Source organism: Rattus norvegicus, chromosome 6 (assembly GCF_036323735.1).
Source record: "Rattus norvegicus strain BN/NHsdMcwi chromosome 6, GRCr8, whole genome shotgun sequence".
Lineage (NCBI taxonomy): Eukaryota > Metazoa > Chordata > Mammalia > Rodentia > Muridae > Rattus > Rattus norvegicus.
The window spans coordinates 93,996,442-94,021,712 of NC_086024.1; the positions used below are offsets into that span (position 1 = coordinate 93,996,442).

The 25,271-nt window shown below is 44.6% G+C and overlaps 2 protein-coding genes across 6 annotated transcripts in view; both read right to left on the reverse strand.

Annotated features, from left to right (window-relative positions):
• Positions 1–8,766, reverse strand: part of Cdkl1 (cyclin dependent kinase like 1) — a 45,051-nt gene extending 36,285 nt beyond the window's left edge. For 3 of the 4 annotated variants that reach the window (XM_039112254.2, XM_039112253.2, XM_039112255.2), the window contains exon 1: positions 8,483–8,766. In XM_039112254.2, coding sequence (XP_038968182.1) covers positions 8,483–8,650 — 168 coding nt within the window. In that variant the 5' untranslated portion in view covers positions 8,651–8,766. 4 annotated transcript variants of the gene reach the window in all.
• Positions 8,767–23,637: 14,871 nt separating this feature from the next.
• Map4k5 (mitogen-activated protein kinase kinase kinase kinase 5) overlaps positions 23,638–25,271 on the reverse strand; it is a 92,865-nt gene continuing 91,231 nt past the window's right edge. Inside the window, exon 32 of one of the 2 annotated variants that reach the window (NM_001192016.2) lies at positions 23,638–25,237. In NM_001192016.2, coding sequence (NP_001178945.1) covers positions 25,150–25,237 — 88 coding nt within the window. In that variant the 3' untranslated portion in view covers positions 23,638–25,149. The remainder of the gene's footprint in view (positions 25,238–25,271) is intronic. The other variant, XM_006240180.5, reaches the window with a different exon arrangement.

Here is a 25,271-nt window from a genome sequence, read left to right on the forward strand (position 1 = left end):
GCATTGCTAGTTGTGTTTAGTGGCATGAGCCTGGCACAAAGCTCACATCATGTGCTTAGTTAAAGCTTTGTTTGAATAACAGGGAGCCTTAGGGGTTCCACTTCTCCCAGCCATCATTGGCAGCAGGGTGTTGACTCACCCAGTACTCCTGACCTGAGGTTTATAGGCAGTGAGACTCCTGGGGAGCCTAAAACAAGATCTGCCTTGAGCACATCCCTTTGGAGACAGTCTCATGTTCAAATCCCACCCTCTGCCTTTCTCCATTAGCTTGTTTCTCTCCTCTGTTACTGCTGCCTTTCACCTCCACACCCTTCTGTCCCCACATCCCCAGGCTGTCCGGACAACATTCCATGTTGGGCTCGAGAGCCCTGTATGCTCCGCTCAGCAAAAAGTCAGTGAAGCAGTACCAGGCAGGGACATAAATCAGGAGATAAGGGCGGGCAGGGTTCCAGGAGGCATTAGAGCTTGTCCAAGGTCACCTGACAGCCCTGAGCAGGATCCAGCACTGAAGTCCCTACCACAGCTCTGTGACTGCTCAGTCACACAGCTCTGTCCCCACGGAGAGTGAGAACAGCATCCTCTCCAGCACCAGGCACGCATGAGTCAGGGCACTGTCAGCAGAGCGGAATGTTCCAGTCTCATTCACACCTAGGAACCTTTCTCATCCCAGTTTCCCAAGTGTGTCTTTTACACGTCTTTCCCCTAATCGCTTACGGAAGGAAACTTAACACAACTAAGATATCAGATAGCTGTCTGCACACTGCACGTGTTGTATCTGTGCCTTATATAATAAAAGGATTAGAGGCTTTGTCATCCTCCTGTAAGAACTGATCCTTTTGGAGGTGACATTGTTCTCATTAAGAATATATCCTGGGGGGCCAGAAAAGTGTCTCAACAGGTAAAGACACTTGCCAAAAGTCTGATGGTTTGAGTTCAGTCTGTAAGCCCTCGTGGTAGAGAGAGAACCAATTACTTGTCCTCAAACCACTACATGTGTGCTGTGCCACATGCATATTTACCTATACACCACACACACACACACACACACACACACACACACACATACACACACACACTAAAACATAAAGAACACATACATACTGTAGGCACTGGCTGATGGCTCAGCTGGTAAAGTGTTTGCTATGCAAGTTTGAGGGCCCAAGTTCAATCCCTAAACCTGCCTAAGAAAAGCTGGGCATGGCTGGACAAGATGGCGCATGCCTTTAATCTCAACCCTGGGAAGGCAAAAGTAAGCAGATCCCCAGGCCTGCTGGCCAGTCAGCCTAGCCTCATGGGCAAGCTCCAGGCCAAAGAGAGACCCTGTTTCCAAGAAACAAGGTGGATGGCGCCTAAAGAATGATAGCAGAGACTGACCTTTGCTCTCCACTTGCACACAGAAGTACACGGGTGTGGTGCCCCCCAACAAATGCACACAGTGCCTTTTGTAGTAGGGGTAGCAGAGCGAGTTTTGTGGTGCTGGATATAAACCATGACCTTCGGATGCCAAGCAAGCTCTCTACCATGAGCAACATCTCCAGCTCCTTAGTAAAGTTTCAGATGGACACCCTACCCTGTACTTATTCTCATCTCTCTCCTGCACTTAGTCTCTTATTTGCTTTGGTAACAAATAGTGACTTTTCCTTCTTAAAAATAAAAAAAAATCCTTATGGATAACTACCATTCCCACTGTTCCCATTCTCAATCCGTCTCCAGACTTCCACGGGAGCCACAGGTCACAGAGAAGGCCTGCAGGAGAGAGGATGGGATAGATCCTGATGACCCACAGCTGCTGGTTCTGATATGTGCACACAGTAGGGCTTCGTCTTAGGGATGGACAGAGCTGTGTCTGCATTGCAGCTGCCTGTCTAGGAGGGTTCTGGCAAATCATTAGCCGTTCCAAACCACTACGAAAAACAGAACCCACTAGCCACCGTCTGAGGTGGTTACGACTGTTAATTGTTGAGTCCTAGGCAACTAATAGAGTTGGCAGCTCAGCCAAGTCTGAAGGGCCAACAGTTCCTACCCTCTCCTGCTCTGGGAGAGAGAGAGAGAGAGAGAGAGAGAGAGAGAGAGAGAGAGAGAGAGAGAGAGAGAGAGAGAGAGAGAGAGAGCTGTTGCTGTGTCCTAGCTGCTGCTGTTTGTGGCCCTTTGACTGAAGTTGGTCTGACCGACTCTATTACCCCCTGCACCAGCTACTTGGGGTAGGTCACCCAGACACCCACAGTAGCACTGTCTTATCTTTGATCTCCAACTGCCCCGGGGGCTGTCTGTTCTCTCTATTAAGGCCAGATGGAGTAGATTCTTCTCTCTTAGAAGGTCTACCATTTCACTCCACAGAGAACGATGCAGCAGTAGAAGCCAGGAGCCTGGGAAAGAGTTGATGCTTCGCCTTTGTCCGTTGCTGGATACCTGGATCCTACTGGGGGTGGGATGGGAGGGTATGGGATGGATTAAAGCACTGATATATGCTTGCGTGTGTTCTATGCAAAGTAAGTGCCCACCATCTCTCTCTCTCTCTCTCTCTCTCTCTCTCTCTCTCTCTCTCTCTCTCTCTCTCTCTCTCTCTCTGTGTGTGTGTGTGTGTGTGTATGCACCCCATGCACATTGATGTGTGTGTGAATTCATGTGTGTGTACCACACTACACATTTGAAGGTCAGAGGACAAGGCTGTTTTCTACCTCATCTGAGACGGGGTCTTTTGTTGTTTTTCTGCTGCATACGCCATGTTAGTCCACAAGCTTCAGGAAATTCTCTTGGCTCTGCCTCCAATCTCCCTGTACGGGCTGTTGGGATTGTAGCTGGTCTCTCTAAGCATCTGACTTTTATCTATCTATCTATCTATCTATCTATCTATCTATCTATCTATCTATCTAAATTGTTACATGGCGTCTGGGATTCACTGAGGCACCACTGAACCATCTCCCCAGGTAATCTTTTTTTTTTTTTTTTTTGAGATAAGTTCTCACTGGAGACAACCCTGACTGTCCAAGAACTCATTATGTAGGCCAGGCTGGCCTTGAACTCATAGAGATCCACCTGCCTCTGCTTCCTGAGTGCTGGGGTTAAAGGCATGTACCACTACTAGAGGCTCTCCCGCTCCTTCTGGCTATTCCTGTGACCACTCTTCCTGCCATGATATATGTCTTTAACATGTTTAAAGGTTAGTAGTAACATGTTTAAAAACAAGCTATAAGAAGGGCTTGAGTTCCACTATTTAAAGAACGAAGCGCACATACTCTTCCCTTTCCCCTAAGCTGGCTTTGTGTTTTACAACCTACTTGTTTATTACTGGTCTCTCCTTGCTGAAATACATGGGGGTGAAGGCAAAGAACGATGCCTCCAACGTGCGTTTGCTCTGCATGTTTTTGGCAGCGTTCTGCATGTGCTTGCCCGTGGGCATGTCAGTTATCTCGTGCGCAAAGCTCTCACCAAAACACCAGCCAAATGCACTTCATTCTTTTCTTTGTACGACTGAAAGTCTATCTGGAAATGGTGCAGTGAGCTTATGCACCACAGTGCAACCTTGTCCCTATCACTAGAACAATATTAATTGTCCCTAAAGGATGATCTGACTGATTTTAACCGGAGCAATCGTTTGGCTTTTGTTATTTTATGAGACTATGGTGCTGCTCACAGCTCTAAGGAGACAGATTCAGTTAAAAAAGCAAAAGAAAACAAAATAAAACAAGCCCAATTATATAACCCAGGAAAACCTTGATTGCTAATTAAGATATCGAAGAGTTGACTCTCACAAAGTATCTTGGTGAGCACAGCTTATAACTTGTTTAGCAGTGATTTCTTATTATTAAAAACAGACTTGTTTTGTAAAAAAGAGTCACATTTTTTTTCTCCAGGTGGTATGAAACAATGCTATTTGTAGTGTTTCCAGTTTTTTGGAAAAAAATAAACTTTTTGTAAAAATCTTATCAAGATAAAGGCCTTAATAATATTATATAATCCCTGTTAGCTATAACTTCCGGATGGTACTTCACACCAGAGAGGGAAACACAGAAGAGGCAAACCTTACAAATTACTGTTGGTTGCTAGACAATTACCTCCCACAATCACATCTGTTTACAAAGAAACAACTATAAACTTAGGAAGTACAAAGCACCGGGCCTTACAATATTGCAAAATGCAGTCTGGAAAAAATCTACACAAGGAATGGCCTTACAATATTGCAAAATGCAGTCTGGAAAAGATCTACACAAGGAATGGCCTTACAATATTGCAAAATGCAGTCTGGAAAAGATCTACAGGAATTCTCAATTTTGTTACAACATGAAATCCCAGGGACTATCCCCTCAAAAGGCACCCAGAATCACATAAATGGTATTTTGTTTTATCAGCTATACTGTGTAGGATAGCACTTGATCTGGGAATATTTTCATCCCCGGATGTAATATTCACAGTCATGAGATTTACAGGGCACAAGCAATACAGAAACACGCAATGACACACAACACTCAATGCAGACATGCATGATGTAGGTGAAGCTAGATGTTTTTGGCAGTTCTCTCTCAGGAAGGTCATGTTTCCCACAAAGGGTTCCTTTCCTAGCTTCATTTTGATATTAAAGTGTCTAATCTTCTAAGAGTTGGTTAAAATAGTGGATTATTGCTGGTTCGTTTTGTGGTTGTTTTTAGGTCTTGACTGGGCTGAGGGTGTGGCTCAGGGTATAGATAAGCACTTGCCTAGTTTTGGAGTTTCCTAGCTTGGAGTTCAAGGCTAGCTTGGTCTACAGCATAAGACTGTTTCAAACATGGAAGAAGAAAACACAGTGAGGTCTGGTGGAGCAAGACTATGCTCCAAGTATTTAACAGGACTCCCCGAGAAATCCTGACAACTCTACCTCAATTGATAACGAGAGAAAAAAATGTGTTTCGAAATGTCATGGGCCATGAGTTAAAAGTCTTCAAATGACAACTTTTTCATAAAATATAATTTTCGTGGGCTGGGCAGTGGTGGCGGGTGCATGCCTTTAATCCCAGCACTCAAGAGGCAGAGGCCCGCAGATTTCTGAGGCTACACAGAGAAACCCTGTTTCAAACAAAACAAAACAAAAAAACAAAGCCACCGCCTCCTCCTCGTCCTCGTCCTCCTCGTCCTCGTCCTCGTCCACGTCCTCCTCCTCCTCGTTCTCCTCCTCCTCGTCCTCTTCCTCCTCCTCCTCTTCCTCTTCCTCCTCCTCCTCTTCCTCCTCCTCCTCCTCTTCCTCCTCCTCCTCTTCCTCCTCCTCCTCCTCCTCTTCCTCTTCCTCCTCCTCCTCTTCTTCCTCCTCCTCTTCCTCCTCCTCCTCCTCTTCCTCCTCTTCTCCCTCCACCCCCACCCCTTCTTCACTAGCTATCCTTTTCGGAAGAAGAACAGATACTTTAGCATGATGTTCAAAGTCCCACTTCCTGCCTAGGCCGCTGTTCTTTGGCCTCTGTGCCGGGCTGTCTGGGCCAGCCCTCATCGCTCACCTGTGGCCACTGAGGAGCCTTTGCCCTTTGCTTTGAGGTCTCATTTCCAGTGTTTCTCTTCATCTGGGATCATGAAGTCTCGGCTTCTCATGGTGCATCCAGTAACCCTTTCTAGGAGCTCACCTAGTTGCAGGGGCCCGGTATGACACCTGAAGTTCCCACCCACATTAGTATCCCTTTCCCCTAGAGCCACATAGCTACACCTCAGGTTCCAGCTCAGCCCACCTGAAACCTAGCTGCTTCATTTCTTCCCTTGTCACTCTCAAACTTCAAAATCCACTTCTAGCACGCTTTCTTTAATCGACAGCACCAGAAGAGCTCTTGCCAGACACTGGGACACAAAGTCAGTGACACAGGCTCTGCCCATTAGGATCTCAGTATACCAGAAGTGAGAACGGGGGACATTTACTCCACGTACTTTCCAAGAGTTGAGCTTGTGAAACAATTTGCACAACACTTGGTAAGGTACAGTTAGGCTCAGTAAGAATTACTGGATCGGGCTGGAGAGATGGCTCAGCGGTTAAGAGCACCGACTGCTCTTGCAGAGGTCCTGAGTTCAATTCCCAGCAACCACATGGTGGCTCACAACCATCTGTAGTGGGATCTGATGCCCTCTTCTGGTGTGTCTGAAGACAGCTACAGTGTACATACATACTATATATGTGTATACATACATATATTTTTCAATGAAAATATGACTTCATTTAACAAACCCTCAATTCACTGAGTTATCAAATATGCACCAAGTGCATACTGGACATTAGGAATATCATGATTTTGAAGAGTAAGAGCTGAAGAGACATAAAATCAGTAATGTCATACTCCTTCCTTAGACTGGAGAAGAAACATTGAACACCTGATTTAGCGGGTAGGGACGTCCTGCTTTCGCATCCTCTGTGGTGTCCATCGCCCACCTCACATTGTTATTATTTTGGTAGGTGAACACACAGTTGCTACAGAGCACTGCGGGGTAAGAGGTCAGTTTGGGGGATTTGATTCTCACTCAATTAGTATTGACTTGTAACACCTCCTTTTCCTTAAGAGTTTATTTTATTAACCCTAAAAAACAATTCAATAAGAATATTTATCGGGAGTCTAGCAGGTGCCACAGAGTGTGCTAGGAAGACACAGAGACAGGGAAGCAAGACCCCCAACTTAGAGAAACTTGGGGAGCTACACTTGGAAGCACAGTGATGATAAGATGTGCTGAGATATCTGTACGCATGGTGAGAGGTCGGAGAGGACATTCTCAGAGCCAAAGAGAGAGCAGCCACTATGCTCCTAGGGACACATTTTAAAATTTTACTTTTGTTTTTATTATGGTGGATGCAACACACAGGTGTTACTGTGCACCATGGAGGTCAGAGGACAGCTTGAGGGGAACCAATTCTTTCCTATTGTAGGTCCAAGGGATCAAACAGGTTTTCAGCTTGGTGGTGAACACATCTATACATTGAGCCATCTTTCTAGCCCCTATTATTATTGTTATTATTATTATTATTATTATTATGTAAATCAACTCATTGAAGACTGGGAATGTGCCTTGGTAAGAGAAGGCTTTGTCAATTTAATAAAGGCTCTGGGTTCAATTCTTAACACCACAAAGTAGTAATAATATCAATAACAATAATGATGATGATAAATAAAATAAAGAGTAACTCAGCTATCACCTTCTACTGAGAAAGCTGGTGTTCAGTGGCTCACAAGAGCAGACGGCAAGCATTGGCTGTGTGGAGGTGAGTAGGCAGAGGAGCCCAGCTGTGGATGGGCACAGACACTTGAGTTCCCCCCTTCTGAGAGGATCACCCACTCAGGCACTTGGCCAGTCTTCTCAGAACAGACAACAGCCTGCAAGTTATGAACAAATCAAAACCCAAGAGAGAAACTTTCTTGCTAGCAGTCTGTGGTCATTCACCCAGGGTCGCTGCTTCCTGCCCATGGTCCTCATCTAGACAGAACCCCATGCATTTGATCCATGAGAAAGGATTTCTAGAGAGGCCTGGAGAGAAGGGAGATGCAAGAAAGAGTCCAGCCTGCTGTTTTAACGGCTTTCCACTGATGATGGGACCGCCCTTCCCTAACTATGTAGCAGGCAGGATAGAACACAGAGACCATACTTTCTGAAGCATAGCTCATCTCCCGGGAGCCATGGTCTGCCTCATCCTACAGGAGCAGCTGCATCGTCTCTTTGAGAAGAAGCCTCTTTCCGAAGGGAAAGCACGTTTATCTTGTAATGAATACCCCAACACTAAGTTCTAGGATGAACTAACACACGTTGACAACGCCATGGCTTTGCCTCTGTGCTGGGATGCTGGCTTTCAGACAGGACATTGTGAAGCCCCCGTAACAAAAGCCAATGACTTTCTCCCAATGAGAAAGCAGGTATTGGGGCAAGAGTTCCATTGGTAAACTTGTCATGTAAGTCCAAGGACCTAAGCTTAGATCCCAACACCCACATAGATGCTGCCTGAGGACAGCTGTCCACCTGCAGTTCCAGCGCTAGACCCTGGAGAAGATTGACTGGCAGTCCTTAAGCTCTGGGTTCCAGTGAGACACTGTTTTAATATATAAGATGGGAAATGGTTGAGGAAGACGGCCAGTGTTAACCTTTGGCTTCCAAATGCCCATGTCTTACATATGCAAAGCACATGCTCATACACGAACACATATGCAGGCACACACATACACACCCGAACACACATATTCAGATGCATATATAGCCCCGCAAAAGGACAATGGGTTAAAAATATGAAATGAAAATAGTCTAGAAGCTCAAAACTCAAAACCTCTAGCAAGGCTGAGTTGTATTAAATTCTGCTTCTCAGGGGCCTGTGAAAAGACTGTCTGCAGTTGAAACGATGAGAGCCCCACACCTCTCCCCTCCACCTTGCTCACTCTTACATAATCCATTCTCTGTGCACAGACTCCGATTTGTGCCACTGAAGACAAAGGCTGTGGGGGAAGAGGGCAGAGCCACAGCCCATAGCATCCATCTAACACAGAAAAAGCGAATCAGCTACCTTGAGCATGCGGATTTCTCGAAGGGCGATTTTCTTTATGACAGGGTCATCTTCGGTTTCCAGAAACCTCTTGATGGCCACGATCTGACCCGTGTCTCTGTTTCTGCACTTGAACACTACCCCATAGGAACCTTCTCCAATCTTTCCAATTTTTTCGTATTTTTCCATTACAGAGGAGCACGTCTTCTTGAGAACGGATTTTCATATAGTTTTTAAAGGTCGCTTATGAAATACGAGAACCGATCGCTCTCGAGCCTCATCAACTAAATGCTGTCGGCTGGGATCTAGAGGAAACAAGGGCCCGAGTTAAAGAATAAGGACCAGCCAGGTGTGGACTCCACCCCCGCCTAGCAATGACATCGCGGTTGAGGTTGGGAGCCTACAGGTGGCTGCCATGGGTGACCCAATTTTAGTTGTCTGTTTCATCCCCTCGAGCTAAAGATGTAGCCAGCATCCAAAAACGAGCCGAGCTGTAAGATAATCTATCGTTTTAACGTTATGGTTCATACGATCTAAGACACTTGAGCTGGCTGGAGCACGGCGGAGGCAAAGGGCTTCCCCGGTTCTAATTTCGGGTCTCATTTCCCTCTGGAAGAGGACACCGGCTGGGCAACTAGGCCCGCGTGGACTGCGGGGACTGCGGGGACCTCCCACCCTGACTCCGGTGCCTCTCGGCCCAGCTCGAGCACCGCAGCCTGCAGCTCCGCTAGGTCGCCGCTGCGATCCCCATGGGAACGGCGCCGGCTGGGCGGGGCCGCCCTCCGCCCTGCTGCCCCCACAGCCAACCTGGCAGGGTCCCTGACCCTGCGCTGATGGTCCGCAGGGTTTAGCTCATGGGAGTCACAGCGTGGAGCGTCTGCGGGATAGCGCCTGCACCCAGGCTGTCCTGGCAGAGTGCTCCAGCTAGGGTGGCCAGGTCCGTACCTTACAACGCTCACTCCTTGGTGTCCCTTCCTTGCTTGTGAACTCCGGAGGGCAGCAATTGCGTGGGTCCTACTCCGCGGTGCAGCTTCAAAAAATGAATGAGAGAGAGGCAATAGAGAGAGGTGGGATGGCCTTCCCTCTCATGTAGTGGGGTCTTGGCGCCGTGCAGAGCCTGCCTGGATTGCCTTGACTCTTTCCCCAATCACTTCCTTATTGATCCTGTTTCAGCACAGTGACCGTGGCAGTTGATGGGTGCGGAAAATCTTGAAATAAAGGACCGCACAGACAGCCTCTACATTTTGTCAGCCCTTTCATCCCTTATGCTGGGCGCCGAGGTGCTTGTGTGCTGGCGGCAGGACTTCAGCAGAGAAAATGCACAAGGCGAAACCTGGTCAGCCCGGGCCAAGGAGCATGCGATGCAAATGTACACAGAGCTCAAGAGGAAGCTGGGGCTGGGCACACAGGGCGTGGCGGCTGCCTGGCAAAGGGTAGAGGTATAAAGAAGTGCAGACTAGCGGTGGTCTGGGACCCTCCCCAGAAACCGTGTGCAAACGCGAATGCCTATTCTTTTTGAATTTTGTCTTCTCGATAGCTTTGCCTTTCCCACTATAACGTATAAATGGAAACACACAGTGATCAGCCTTCAAGAATCAGATTCTCACTTCACAGAATGCATCTGAGATCCGCACACATCTTGCATTTATCAGCAGTGTCTTCCTTTTTATTGCCCGGTAGTGTTCTGTTGTATGAACGTACTGGTATTTGTTTATTCAATCCTGGTTGAAGAATGTTTGAATTGTTTCCAGTTTGGGGTGATTATACACGAAGTCACTAGAGACGCCGTGCATGGTCCTTTCTATAAAGATGTGTCATCATTTTTCTTGGGGAAATATTTAGCAGAAGAACTCTGGGTTCCACATCGAGTTTATCTTTTCCCTTTTCCCTTCCCACTTGTGATGTCCCCAGTGCTTGGCATTCTTGCTGTCCTTTGACTTTAGCCATTAAAATAGATGGTTATTGGCTTTAATGGTTTTAATATAAATTTGACTCGTACCTGCCCTATAGATGTGTTCTTGCTTCAGGATTCTAAGAGTTTTAGAAGTTCTTTGGCGGGGTTGGGGATTTAGCTCAGTGGTAGAGCCCTTGCTAGGCCCTGGGTTCGGTCCCCAGCTCCGGAAAAAACAAAAAAGTTCTTTGACACCAACACTTCTTCCCTGGTGGGTCTCAGTTCTCACCTGGGACATGGCAAAAGGCCAAAACAAAACAAAATAAAAAGTCCAGTTGATTGAATTAAGTACAAGATGGTGAAATTATTATGAATTTCCATACCGAGGATGGAGTGCAAGACCCTGTGCTTGTCAGGTAGGTGCCCCCAGTAGGAGACAGGATTGCTGTAACTGTCCCTAATACTGACAATGTTCTCCTTCACCTTTTAAAAGAGTTGTTTATAAGGACCACCAAATAGGGGCGTTTTAACTTTTCTTAATCAGTTTCTCTTTTCACTGGGTAGATTCTCCAGTGTGATGGCAGGACCACACTCCTTGCATTGTTGCGAAAGCCAGCTTATACTAGTAAGCACATTGCTGCCTGATATTCATTCACTTAAGCTTGCTGGAGGCAGCATCTACGAGGACCCTTGATGTCCTGCCTCGCGACAGCTATGCCCCTATAGGCCTCCTTACGCTTTTCCCACTCTGTCCCTTATTTACATGAGAAAATTTTAACTCATATAGAGGTATACATGAGTTATATATAGTTATACATATGCATATAGGTATGTAAAGTAGGCTTACGAGTTAAACATTTTCTAAAATTGAATCATGAAAAAATATTTTAAAGCAATTCTTTGGGAGTCAGGTAGGGTGACACATTCTTGTAAACTCAACACTTGGAAGCTAAAGGCGGGAGGACCAGGAGTTTAAAGCCATATTCCCAGACGGTGTAGGCAGTTCAACATAGCCTAGTCTATGTGGGATCCTGTCTCAAAAAAACCCCATCCTCTATATGTGACACCTCTCTCTCTGTCTCTCTGTCTCTCTGTCTCTCTGTCTCTCTGTCTCTCTGTCTCTCTCTCTCTCCCTCACCAATTCTTTGGTGTCTATATAACTTTATCCCTTATTAAAAACGAAATGAATATGCCCATTTATCTTCCCATAAAGAACATTCGATGTTGCAAGAGTATCTTTGTTTTTCAGAGTTGATCAATTACTTGATTTTACCATACTCTCACCAAAACAGTATAACTATGCTATCTAGAACAGCAGTAGTATATTTAGGGCTGTTTCAAAAAATTCGTGGAAAATTTGTTCCAAATCCCGAGCCAAAATTCATTTCATGGATATATTTTTTTTAAAGAGACTCGGGTCAGTAATTCAAACAGCAATTTTGGGAAAGCAAATGCTCTAGCAGTGTGTGAGGAGACAGTATTTAGTGCACGCTGAAAAACTATAGCAATGTCTTAACGCATTCGTTTTCCCCCAGTTAAATCATGACGTGCGTACAGAAACAGCGCTGTGCTTACAACACGCGAAAGTCTTATATCCGACAGGCGTTTCTGGTGGTGTTGGTTCCTGCTGAGCTGAACAAAGTTTCTTACTAGCAAGGCAGTGCAAGCTGCATTCAGAGCAAACAAAGGCTGCAATGAAATTACATGATCCATCCCAGGCGAGCACTCCCAGAAAGCCCTAGGATTTGTTACTTGATTTCTAATGAACCTTTCATGTTTGGACATCTTTCACTATTTCCAAGCTTTTTTTTTTTTTTTTTCTTGGCAGTCCCATTCAATTCCACAATCCGCCATTTGAGAAAGCAGGTCTGAGAGTGTATATCTATCTAGTGACTTATTTTTAAGGACCCAAACATGCAAAGTGATGGAATGCTGCTTAGGAGATTATGACTCTGCCTCGGGTCCCCTCCTCACTGTTCTGAGGAAAGCTTCGAGTACTCCACAGAAGGGAACTGACAGGCCAACAGGCAGAGAAAAACAGGAAAGTAAGTCCTGGCAGCATCCCTGTGAGTGAGATGGGAAGGTGGTCTCCATACTCCACTGACAAATTCAGTTCAACCTGTGAAAAAGAGGACGGGAGGATACACTTGAGCCAAACCTGGATAGCTAGCCTGAGAGACAAATGTTGTTTGCTATGCTCTGCGGGATTTGTTGTGCAGAAATAGAACTAATTACCCTTTTATAATGTTGATAAGTTCTCTTTAATTCCTGTTTCCTTAGATAACAAGAATTGATTTCCTTTTGTTTTAAAATCATGAACAAGTGCTGACCTTATTAAATTCTTTTCTTTGATTTCTTTTTCCACTTTCATGGGTGCACAGTGAGTGTATGCACCTTTGCATGTGTGCAGGTATAGATGTGTGTGAATACACGTAGAGACCTGAAGTCAGGAATCATTTTCCATGACTCTTTGATCTTATTCTTTGAAGCAGGATCTCTCGATCAGCTCACCCACGTGGCCGGTCTCACCAGCCAGCTTGCTCTGTGGAGCTCCAGCTGTAAGTTTTAAGGCTGGAATTACAGGCAGCGTTCATGCGCTTATAGGGGATCCCAACACAGGTCCCCAGGCTTCATGACAAGCACCGCAACCACCAAACCCTCTCCCACCCCATCCTTACCTATTGAGATGATCGTATGATTTTTCTTTAGTAAGTCTGTTGGCACAGTGAATGCCACTGACTTGTAAAACACTGAACCAACCTTTCACTCATCGGATAGACCCTTACGTTCTGTCATAATGACACCCCGCTGGGTTAGATCAGCAATATTTAATTTTGCTGATATACTTTTCACAAGATTTATTATTTTTATTTTATGTGTTAGTGTTTTACCTGTTTTATGGTCTATGCACCACAGGTATGCTTGGCCCTCAAGGAAGTCTGAGGAGGGTGTTGGAGCCCCTGGAACTGGAGATAGACTGTGCGCATCAGGTAAGGGCTGGAAATGAACTTCTCTGCAAGAGCAGAAATTGCCTTTGGTGGCTGAGCCGACTCTACCTCAAGAATGTTGTTAGACATTCTTGTTTTTCGAGATGCGTTGATCTGTGGTTTTGTAATTTATTTATTTGTTTATTTTTGTCTAGTGAAGCTGATTCACAAACGATTTGGAAAACTTTTCTTGTTCCTGTTTATTTAAAAGATATTTACATTTGGTTGATATTCCGAGTTCCTTTAATGTGTGGTAAAATTTGCCACTAACTCCACGTAGGCTTAGAGTTTTCTTTATTGGAATAGTTCTAACTACAAATTCTATTTCCTTAAGAAATTAGAGGACTATTAAGGACGTCTTTGTCTTCTTGAGAGAGCTTTGTTAGTTTCTTTTGTTCATTGAATTTGTCTCCTTCACTTAGATAAATGAATTTATTGGATTCGGTTGTCCAGCGTTTCCACATTACATTGTTGTCTGTTGGATCTATAGTGACATTCTCAGATCTATAGTGATGTTCTCGGATCTATAGTGACATTCTTGGATCTATAGTGATGTTCTTGGATCTGTAGTGACATTCTCGGATCTCTAGTGATGTTCTCGGATCTATTGTGACATTCTTGGATCTATAGTGATGATGTTCTCTTTCTGGTTGTTTGTTGAAGTCCTTGTCTCACTATGGCACCGAGGCTTGCCTTGAGAGTTGTAATCCTCCTGCCTCAGTTTTCAGGGTCCTAAGGCTTCACAGACTTGTCCTATCATCCCAGGCTTTGTTTCATTCTTGAGATTAGTGAATGTTTTCTTTAACTAATTTGGCTTGTTGATTTTATTTTCTCTGTTTTCTGTATTTTTGCCTTTGGCAGTTTTTGTTTTGTTTTATAGATGGAAGCTTACATCACTGATTTTAGCTACTTCTTTGTTTTAAATACGACTTTGATGGCATCCCCCAAGTCATTGTGAAGGCATCACAAAAATCTTAATGTGTCGTATTTTTATTTTCATTCAGTTCACAATATTTTCTACTTCCCCTCGTGAGTTCATATTTGACCTGAGGATTATTTTTAAGTGAGTTGATTCATTTCTAATGATTTCAGAGTGTTCCAAATATCTTTCTCTAATGGATTTCCAGATTAATTCCATTGTTTTCAAAGAACTAGTTTTGCACACTTTAAATGTTTTGAAATATGTTAAGGCTGGTTTTACGACCCATAATATAGGTGTGTTGGTAAATGTTCTTTTTGACAATTAAGAAAATATTTTGAAATGAAGTGAGGATGTTGATGTGAAATTTTCCAGAGCTACCTTGTAAAAAGTTCATATCAGGTTAAATAAAGTTTGTTTGGAAAATTAACTTTATGGACTCCTCAAGGTTCAGTGCCCAAGGATTGTGGAACAGGGCCAGAACCAGTGGTAGTTAGAGCAGGATCCAGTATTCTGGCTACTTAGGCCTAAGCAGGCAGTGAACCAGAAAGCTAGCGTGATTTCCAGCTGCAAGTTGTTTTGTTTGGAGAGAAATTGGAGCAAAATATTAGAGAACAGCTTTGAAAGGGAGACAGCAGTTCATGTCACCACAGAAGAAGATACTATGGGAACAGGCTGTCAAGTCAAAGGGCCTTTCAGTTGGCAAGTGCAGAATTGGTTTAGATAGCAAAGTGTAACTTCTGGGTTGTGGCTCTCAGAAAGCTGAGAGAGGGCCTGGAATGTGGGGTTTCCTCAGGCAAGTGCAAAAAGCAGTGCCCGAGGTTTGGAGTCACGCTAGGGCTGCTACCTTTTTCCTGGTGTTTGATCCCAAGCATGGCGATCACTGTTGCCTGGGCAACAGTATCCACCACATCCAACAGCTGAACACTTACTTCAAGATAGGCACTGTGCTAAACATATTTTTGCAGTAGCCTTTCATAAGTATATCATAGACAATATTATCCTGAGGATTGAAAGGATAAAGAGTCAGAGTCAGAGGGGATGAGTAAGTCAGGAGACACAGCTCGCAGACGGTAGACATGTGTTTGAGTGCTGGCATTGTGATTCCAGAAACTTCCTTCCCGTTTGTCAACACTGCCCAATGCATAGGGGGTCAATACTGGGATTATTCAATTGGTCTGACTGTTTTTATCCTGTGCAATTTAGCACAGCCATCCTTCTTTTTGAGCTTTCCTGGGAGATGGGCCTTGCTCTCACCCCCTTCCTCACGTACCTCAGCAGCCTCTCCACGTGCTCTTCTCAACGCTCAGGAGAAGCCACTTCAGTGTGGACAGGATGATGTTGCTTTGTCTGAGTGCTGCTCCTTGGACTAACACTAGCAGTATTTTCCTCAATTCCGTTTCTTATAAGGAAGAGAGTTCAGCCACAGACATTGGAAGAGCAATGGAGCAGCTCGAGGAAATTGCTTACATCTGAATTTGGAAAGGGAATTATTTTCAGGACACATAAAACCATCTTTAGTCAATACCATGAGAACACTTACATCTCAGGCTCAGTGTCCATGTTTTCTCTAATCGACACACCAACCCCACAGGCACTCCTCAGCTTCAGTAGCTACTACGGCTTCAGTAGTTACTATGGCTTTAGTAGTCGTCTGCTCTGCAGCAGTTGCTGAGGCCCTGAGATGCTGATCGGTGTGGAAAGGGACAGCCCCTCTGCCACCCCGGGTTGAAACAGGGTTCAAACTCAGCACCACCTGTTTCCAAATGGAGTCAGAGCCCTCGACCTCCAGAGCCTCAGACACGCTGACACTACAGCAGACCTGATGGTCAAAAGTCAACACACGGCAACCTGAAGAGAAGCTACGGCCACAGTCTTCCTCACCAGTGCCTGTAAAAACACCAGAGATCCAGGCAGGGAAAAATGTTTTTGTTGTTCATTGATATCATCAAGGCTAGTGAGTCAGTTTAAGTATTGAGAGAACAATGTAAGTTTAAAAGAACCAAGTGTCTTTGACTTTACACGTGGGATCAGCCAACAACCGAGTAAGGTGTTTCACCTCCCGGATAAACATGACCTAGTTTTTTATATGTAATACGAAGCCAGTCCTTTTAATGCACCTCTTCCTGTAGGACAGTGGTTCTCAACCTGTAGGTTGATCCTCTTTTGGCAAACCTCTATCTACAAAAAATATTTACACTACAACTCATAAAAATAGCAAAATTACAGTTATGAAGTAGAAATGAAATTAACTTTATGTTTGGGGGGGTCACCACAACATGAGGAACCGTAGCAGAGTTGCAGCATTAGGAAGGCTGAGAACCACTGATCTAAGGCCTTCGGTTTTTTTAAAATTTATTTGTATGCACGAGTATGTTTTTGCCTGCCTCTATGTATACTATGTACATGGTGCCCATGTAGATCAGGAGAAGGCATTCAATCCCCTGGATCTAGAGTTATGGTAGTTGTGAGTCATGTTGTGGGTGCTGGGAATTGAACCTGGGTTCTCTGCAAGAGCAGCAAGTGATGTCTGAAAAAGTCATAAGGAATCAGACTATTAACTATCTACCAAAAAATACCTACAATGGTGGGGAGCAGAGGAAGTCCTGAGGGAATGTGTGTTGTTGATATGAGCCGCCAAGTCAGGAAACCTACCTCAAACCAATGTGAAAATGGCAAAGCTCCCTGCCCCCTTCCACCAGCGTGAGACTTGGAGGCGAGTGGATGATCCCTCCCTCTGGCCCATGTGTGGATGTGGACAGTAAATGCAAAAGTGTTTACCACAGCTTTCTTTCCCCAGGTATTTATTTATGGCCGGAAGACTGTTCCCCTATAGAAACTACTCCTACGGAGATTGATTAAACCTGTCTCCTTGACCACGCTGTGTACCATAAACCCCGACTCTATGCATGAACCCCTGCCCTTGTTTGGCTGTTTGCAATAACCCTGCCTCTCTGTTTAACTCTATATGATACACACTGAGCTTCTGGGGGCGGCAGAATCTCCATCCTAAAGCACAGAGCACCAGAACCCAGTTTTTCTGTGTGTCCATGTATCTGTTTTCCCTTTATTCCCTTTCTACCCCACTCAGGTCCATTTCTAGGGCTCTGCTGGACATGTAATGTGTATAGGGTTATTGGGGTCCCATGTCTGCCCTGCCATAGTGCACGGCTGTGGGAAGTTGACTGCACTTACCCCACACAGCTTGGTGGGTGTCTGGCTGTAGGGAAGCCTCAGGACACCTCTCTAGGGATGGGGAAGCACAGTCAGAGGCATGGGACAGCCTGAGCAGTGAGGCTGGGGCCGTCTGATTCTCAGGCTCTCAGATACCGAGGTGCCGTGGGATGCCACGGAAGAGCTGAGAACAGAGTGGGGGTCTGCGGGGCTGGATCTAGCCTGGGGCCGAGGGGGAAAAGAGGGAAGTTCCAGCTGGTCCCACAGGGAGTGTCCTTTGCTTGACCTGCAGGCTTGGGCTTGGCTTGGTGGGCTGGGAGCACAAAGAGGCCATCTACCAGATGGTGGCTCTGTAGACGAAGGCCTTCTCCATGGCTTCCCACAGCCGATCCCGATGAAAAGAGGCAGACCACAGCTTTAAGGCATTTATTGTCATGTTGGAAAGTGTGTGTGTGAAACCATATTTCACTTCTTAGAGTGGGCCTCAGGTTAAATACCTTTGGTAGGGAGGGGTGTCTGGGAAGGAAAGCTTATTGGCTAAGTCCTCCAGGCCTGTAGGTACCTCATTAAAATGGAGATCTGTCTTGAGCCTACAGGACCACAGGTTATGTCCTTTATATGTGGAAGGCCTTGGAGCCATGCCCTTATGTGACTGATGGCCACAAATCTATGGGGGTATGCAGTTAGTGACAGGGGCCTGGTGCCGGGGAATCAGGGGAAGTGCCTACCATTTCTTCAGGGACCCAGGCTCCTTTCACAGTCCCACAGATGCATGGACACTGATGCATAAATATAATAAATAGTTTAGGTGACATTTTCCCAATTGAGCTGTGAGGCCCACCCTAAGACCTGTAGCCCATTTAACACAAACTCCAACAGCAGGCATGCGAAGTCTACTTTGTGTTGTTGGTCAGGGTTGTTCAAGAGACTCCCCAAACATCACAGGCTATTGCTATTACCATTGTCCCCAGAGGTGGGAAGTGAGTGCCTGCTGTTGAAGAGTCCATGCACTTTGAGCACAGTATCCAGAGGAGCTGATCTGGATCTGACTTGGAAGTTACCTCCCTAGGTCTAGGTTTCATGGAACTAGAAGGGGCCATGCAAGTTTCCAAAGGAGAAAAGCAACCAACAAGCCTATCTAGTTATGATGCCTACGAATCACATAATGACCAGAATGGCACAATAAACCTAAGGGGTCAGTAGTGTCACACTACTACACCTCGTCAGTAACAAAGAGCTCTCCACTCAGGCCTAAGGCCAGCTCAGTAAGCAGTAAATCACGCCTGGTACTGGAAACCTAGCCAACTAGGTTAGTGAAGTCATGGGTCTTGGGAGAACTTATAACTACCACTTGTCTAAACCAGTGCAGTTGCTAACTACATCTTGATATCTATCTTTATACCCAGAGATAATGTTCTCACCCCTCATCAAGGAAACTTCTCTTTGCAAAGGCCAGAGCCCACCACAGAAAATCACAACCAATCAAATGCAGGGTAACAGAGCTCAGTCCTAGCTGGTGTCTCTACAACACAACCCTTGTTCATAAGGCTTAGGGATCTTTTCAGAATGGGGGGAGGAGGGCAGAAAGACCGTAAGATGCCGGGGAACAGGAAGTTTGCTATGAGACTCTCTTAGAAATGTCACTCACCCACTGAGTCTCACTAACATGACTACCTAAACATGACCTGAACAAGGAACACACCAGAAGACATGATAATGTGGAGGGGGAAAAGCTCACAAGGCCTCAACCCTAGACCAAGAACTATAGGCAACCAAAAAATGCTCAGAGGAGGAGAAAGTCTCCAGGGAAGAATACACCGTGTACACGCTGGGCCCCAGAGTGTTATCTGCAACCCCAGTGCTGGGGTGGAGTGAGGCTGGGAGATTCCCTGAGGCTGCCAGCCAGCCAAGCGAAACTGTGAGCTCCTCATTCAGTAAGAGATGTCGTCTCAAAAAGAAGAAAAAAAGGTGGAGAACAAGAGAGGAATAGGTGCCAATCTCCACTCATGTAGCCATGCGCGCGTGCGCGCACACACAGACACACACACACACTCATACACAAATATAGGCTGAGTAACTGTGTATGCTCTTTAAAACTGATTGGCATTTATTTATTTATTTATTTATTTATTTATTTATTTATTTTTTATTTATTTATTTATCCAAGATAGGGCTTCTCTGTGAAACAGTCCTGGCTGCCCTAAAACTTACTTTGTAGACCAGGCTGGCCTCAAACTCACAGAGAGCCACCTGCCTCTGCTTCCCAAGTGTGGAGGGATTGGACATGAGACACAATTAATTTTAAGATGTATGTTAAAATTATTAGTGGTGCTAGAATATCTCTGATCCAAGAGAGAGTACAAAGAAGTGGACGTGGATTGGCTTTAGATGTTTCTGACAATAAACACCACAGTGTTCCCTTGTATCTTCATAAAAGATGCTGTAGGGAACCTTGGAAATTGGTTCAAAACACCCTAAGACCAAGTTCTCAGCACAACAAGCTATTTATCTGTCCCAGAGGGAAGGAAGGCAGGGATAGGGGACAAAAGCATGGGACAGAGGACAAGAGAGAAAGGGCAAAGAGGAATGGGGATGTTTGTCCCAGAGGACAAAGTACTGCCTCTGGAGAGGAGACAGATGTGGCCCCATAGACAAATGGCGGTCTCTAAAGGAAAAAGGGGAGACCTGGTGCTAGAATGAGGTGTTTAATTTTAATTGGGCATGATAATTAGGTGACCTAAAGGGCGCTTTTGATTGCTAGACTTCAATAGCTGGACCTTGGTGGTCAGCCTCAGGAGGAGGAAGGAGCTAAAATACATAGACCATAGTTTAGGGACGTAATCTAACAGGTTTTAGCAAGGCATTGGTGAAGAGCAAGCCCCCCCCCCCCCCCCCCCGAGCTGTGACAGCCATGCTGGGCTCTACTGTGTCATCACAAGACAATCACAGGGAAGTCAATGATCCAGGAAGACCGATTTAGTCTTCCTAAAGCCATGGAGCCCAAATTCAGTGTCATTTTTCAGAGTTTGCTAAGCATTGTGCTTGCTGAAGTTACGGGGGAGCATGGGATTGATTTGGCAAAGCACCTGTCACTGTCACGGGTGGTAAGGGTTTTGTTGTTGGTTTTTTAAAAAAAGATGTTGTTTAAAGATTTAGTTTATATGAATACACTGTAGCTGTCAGACACACCGGAAGAGGACATCAGATCCCAGGTGGTTGGGAATTGAACTCAGGACCTCTGGAAGAGCAGTCAGAGCTCTTAACCGCTGAGCCATCTCTCCAGCCCAAGGGGTTTGTTGTTTAGGTGTCACTAGGTGGTGCTTTATAGTTTCGTAGGCTATCTGTTGACATCAGCAGCCCAGAATGCATCCCTCCTCCTGCTGTGTCTGAATCCCTGTAGGACTGTCCTTGCAGGTCTTTCTTTATAGCCAAGGCTTGTATTGATTCTAACTGCTCAGGTGACAATCTCTCTTAGGTATCTGCACTTTCTAGATGAGGACTTAGTGTAATATGTGGAACTTTGTGAGGATATGAGGTCATGAGCCTTTCTGTGGTTTGTAAACTGCACCCCATCATCTACGGGAAGAGACTGGCTCGTAGGCACCAGAAAGGGGTGTTCACACTCTATCAGAAAAAGGAGGGTAACAGCCCCGGCACCTACACATGCCGGGTACTGTCAGGGTTTTTACGTGAATGGTCTCGTTTCTGGTAAGTTTTTGCTTAATATGGTGATTTTGAGTTTCATATACTTTCAGAAACACGACATAATTTCAATCTTATGACAATCTAGTATTTGTATATATACATGCCTGTCCACATGATAGATGTGGGCTGAATCTGTAACTTGGTCCTTGTGAATAGTGCTACAATTACATATAACTCTGTGGTAATCTGATGGACTCTTTTGTGTGTACACCCAGAAGCAACAGAGCGGGGCCATACACTGGTTCTACCACCAGCATTTTGAGGAAGCTCCGTGATGCTTTCTGTAGTGGTTGCAACTGAATTCCCACCAGCAGTATATAAAGGTTTTATTGCAAAACCTGCAAACTCTCACCAACACTGGTCGTTAGCTATATCCACTGAGGAAGACAGAATCTCAATGTGTACATTTTAAGATTTATTTTACTTTATGTTGTACTAATGTTTTATCTGTATGTACATATAACCTGAGTGCTTACTGGATCCCCTCGAACTGGGATTACAGATGGTTGTGAGCCCTAATGAGGGTGCTGGGAATCAAACCCAGGACCTTTGTAAGAGCAAGTGTTCTTAACTGCTGAGCCATCTCTCCAGCCCTTAGTATAGTTTTGATTTGCCTTTCTCTGATAGGATTTTTCTTTTTGATTGGCGTTTGAAGCCTTCATATTTCTAGACTCTAATCCATGGAGAGGTATATCTAGCAAAGGTTTCTCCTGTTGTGCGTGATTTCTTCACTGCTGCCGTGGCTGCACAGACACGTCTTTATTTTACTCCACTTACCTATTCTATTGCTTCTTGTGCTGCTGGAATCCTTTTCACGCCCTTCCTATGCCTGTATATTGAAGTATACTCTGTTTTCCTTCGCAGTTTCAAAGATTCAGGCCGTTGGCCCATTTCGAACTGATTGTTACGGCAGAGGTAAGGATCTAGTTTTACTCTGTGTGTGAACGTCCAGATATCTCAGTGCCATTGGTTGAAGAGGCTGTCATTCCTCCAACCTGTGCTTCCAGGGTCCCAGTGGCAGACTGGGTGCAGGTCCTTCGTCAGAGGCATGGCTTCTGTTGACACTCGAAGGTATGAATTTGTGCTTCTTGGTATGTAACCAACTCTCATGCCGGTATCCTTGAAATTAATGATGTGATTTGGTGTTTGTTTTTATTAGATTCTTGAGTTTCAAGTTTCATGTGTTTTGATCATATTCACTTCCCCTAATATTTTTCATTACATTCCTTTTGTGTGGTACGTGCCCATGTCTCTGTCTCTGTGTGTGTGCACACCTAGGATTTACGCTCTTTGATATAGAATCTAATGTTCTTCAATGGGATACTTTTGTTGAAATGCATCCTTGTTTTGTTTAGGCAGACTCGCTCTGTATAGTCTGGGCTAGCCTCAAAAGGCTCACGATCTGCCTCCGCCTCCTGAGTGCCGGATTATAGGTGTGCATCAGTGCCTGGTGAACTATGCAATTGTCTTTTTTTTTTTTTTTTTTTTAAACTCTGAGATTGGATGTTGGGCCTCCTGAGCTACTTCCTTATCTTTGTTTTATAAATGTTTTGAAATTCAAATCTAGTTACATCATACCCCAGTTTCCTTTAATTTTCTTAACTTTAATTCTTCCATATTTCCATTATTTGCCAATTTATTTCCTGAGAAATGTCCTTGATTTTATATTCTAAATTTTCAACTTGAGCTATTCACATTCTTTCTAAAAGTTCTTGAGGTGTCTGCTCATGAGTCATGGCCATGCCATCTTCCTATGATCTTCCAACAGTCTGTTATCCTGCCATTTTGTTTCTTCAAGAGTTCTCCCTCCCCACCCCCACCGTCTCCTCGGTAACTCTCAGCCGACAGCTCATTTTTTCACAGCGTGGGGCAGAAGGTTGACTGCAAGTGCTGGGCACAGCACAGCGTCCATTTTTACTGTAATGTTTTCTAGCCACACAGCTTATCAGCAGGAGGCCTTGGATACCAAGGCCTCTCTCAGGTCTTTTCACTCTAGTGTGGCCACCTTGTACACCATGGTCAAGGTGGCTGATGGGAGTTCTGAGAAAACGAGAATGTAGTCTTGAACTTTCCCAAGTTTGAGGCTTGTCCTCCCACCATCTATTGTATACATCTCTCCTCAGGAGAAGACCCACTTAACACATCCCATATAAACAGGCATTCCATTTGACTATTGTGTATGGAGTGTACGGGCACACATATGTGGGGGTCAGAGGACAACATTGTGGAGTCAATCCTTTCTCCCACCACCTTCACATGGGTGGGTTCTGGGGACCAAAGTTAGGTAGCGTCAGGTTTGCACGGCAAGAACCTCTATTCAGGGGGCTGGGGATTTAGCTCAGTGGTAGAGCGCTTACCTAGGAAGCGCAAGGCCCTGGGTTCGGTCCCCAGCTCCGAAAAAAAGAACCAAAAAAAAAAAAAAAAAAAAAAAAAAAAGAACCTCTATTCAGTGAACATCTTGCTGCCCGACCCCAAGATGTGCATTTTAAAGAACAAATACTTTATAGTTCATTTGTGTAATATTTTATTACTTGTATATTGCATGGTGAAAAGAGGAGAGTCGGAGGAGGACTCTAGGTCTGGCTCAAGAACTAACCAGTACGTAACGGATAAGTTGTGTAACTTTGTTAAACTCTATTTATTTCCTCATTTGGAAAATGGAGATGATAACATGTACTTTATAAAACTGCTCAAGATGAGATAGGTACATTGTTTTCCTGTCATGTCTGTTCAGACTACTTCTATAGTTTGCCACTATTAGCCCGCATGTCACCTCAATGCTAACTGGTCTTAACAAATGCATCAAGACAGCTGGTGCTAACAGAACACATCAATTCCGAACATTAAGAATTGTAAAAGAAAAACAAACTAAAAGACAGCCCTACCCTTTTTTAATTTTAGTATACTGGCTTTTTAAAAAATATAAAAACAACATCTATACTATCCCATCGGAAATTCCAATTTCACTTAAAGTGTTTTTTTCTTAAACCTACTCACAATGAATACCTACGAATGTGAAAACCCCAAGATTACACGTGCAATTACTTTGCAGTTTCCCCCTTTGCATAATATAAGTAAAATACATAATATGGGCAGTTAAATACTTTTCTCCCAAGCATCAGGGATCATGATATATATGAAGATTAATTCCTTATGCATTATCCCTAATGTGAAAACAAAATCACAGGTGTAGTACACTGCTTGTCAAAAGTAAGGTAGTCACACCGGGACATCACGTCCCTGCTAAGGCTTTTTGTCCACCATCAGAATTTCTGCATGAGCCCTTACAACCATCTGTAGTTGAAAACAAATTCCCTTTAAGGCAACCCTGTATGAAACTGTGTCATAAACTATTTTGTTACATGAAACTGCATGTGCTGGACCCCCAAACACACTGCCAGTCACCCCTAAAGCACACTCTGGAAAGGTAAACAACATTTTCACACGTTATAAAAAATTCCAGCTGCTGTGCAACCTCCCTTTGCTAACAGTTAGAAACATTCCACCGCTCCAGCAAGAGATTAATAAATAAGGATTAAATATTCTATCTTACAAAAACATACAGAACGGCCAATGTCAAGTGAAAGGCTTGATCGATAACTTCTTATCAAATTATGTTCACTAAGGAGGAGGGAGACATGGTATAACATGATAGAATGCTCACTAAACTCCCTCCAGGATAATCACAGGAGCTACTTAAACACCATGGCACCTTCTTACAAACATTGTTTTTTTAAAAGGACTGTGTTTCTTGGAACTAGAGGGCTATTTGTCTCATAGCTTTTATTAAGCAAACTTGATATAACCACCACACAGTGGCAAGAGATTGACTAGCTGTTTCCAGCTACAGAAAATACTGAAATCTATCCTAATGTACAGTTCATTTGATATAAAACCCACAAAAATTAAAGCAAGTCCTACTGCAGTCTGTATTGAATTCCCTTAAAACGCTCTCGCTGTCAATGGAACATATTCATTCGTCGTCTTGTCACTTGGAATTCATCTCTGTTGCTTAGTAACTGTTTTCATGTCCAGCCAGGATGTAGAGATTGCTGTGAGCTGTAGGGTTTTCTGTCGGCCTACTTTCCAAAACAACGACCCTAGAAGAGACCAAGGAGAAGCTTAAGTATTCAC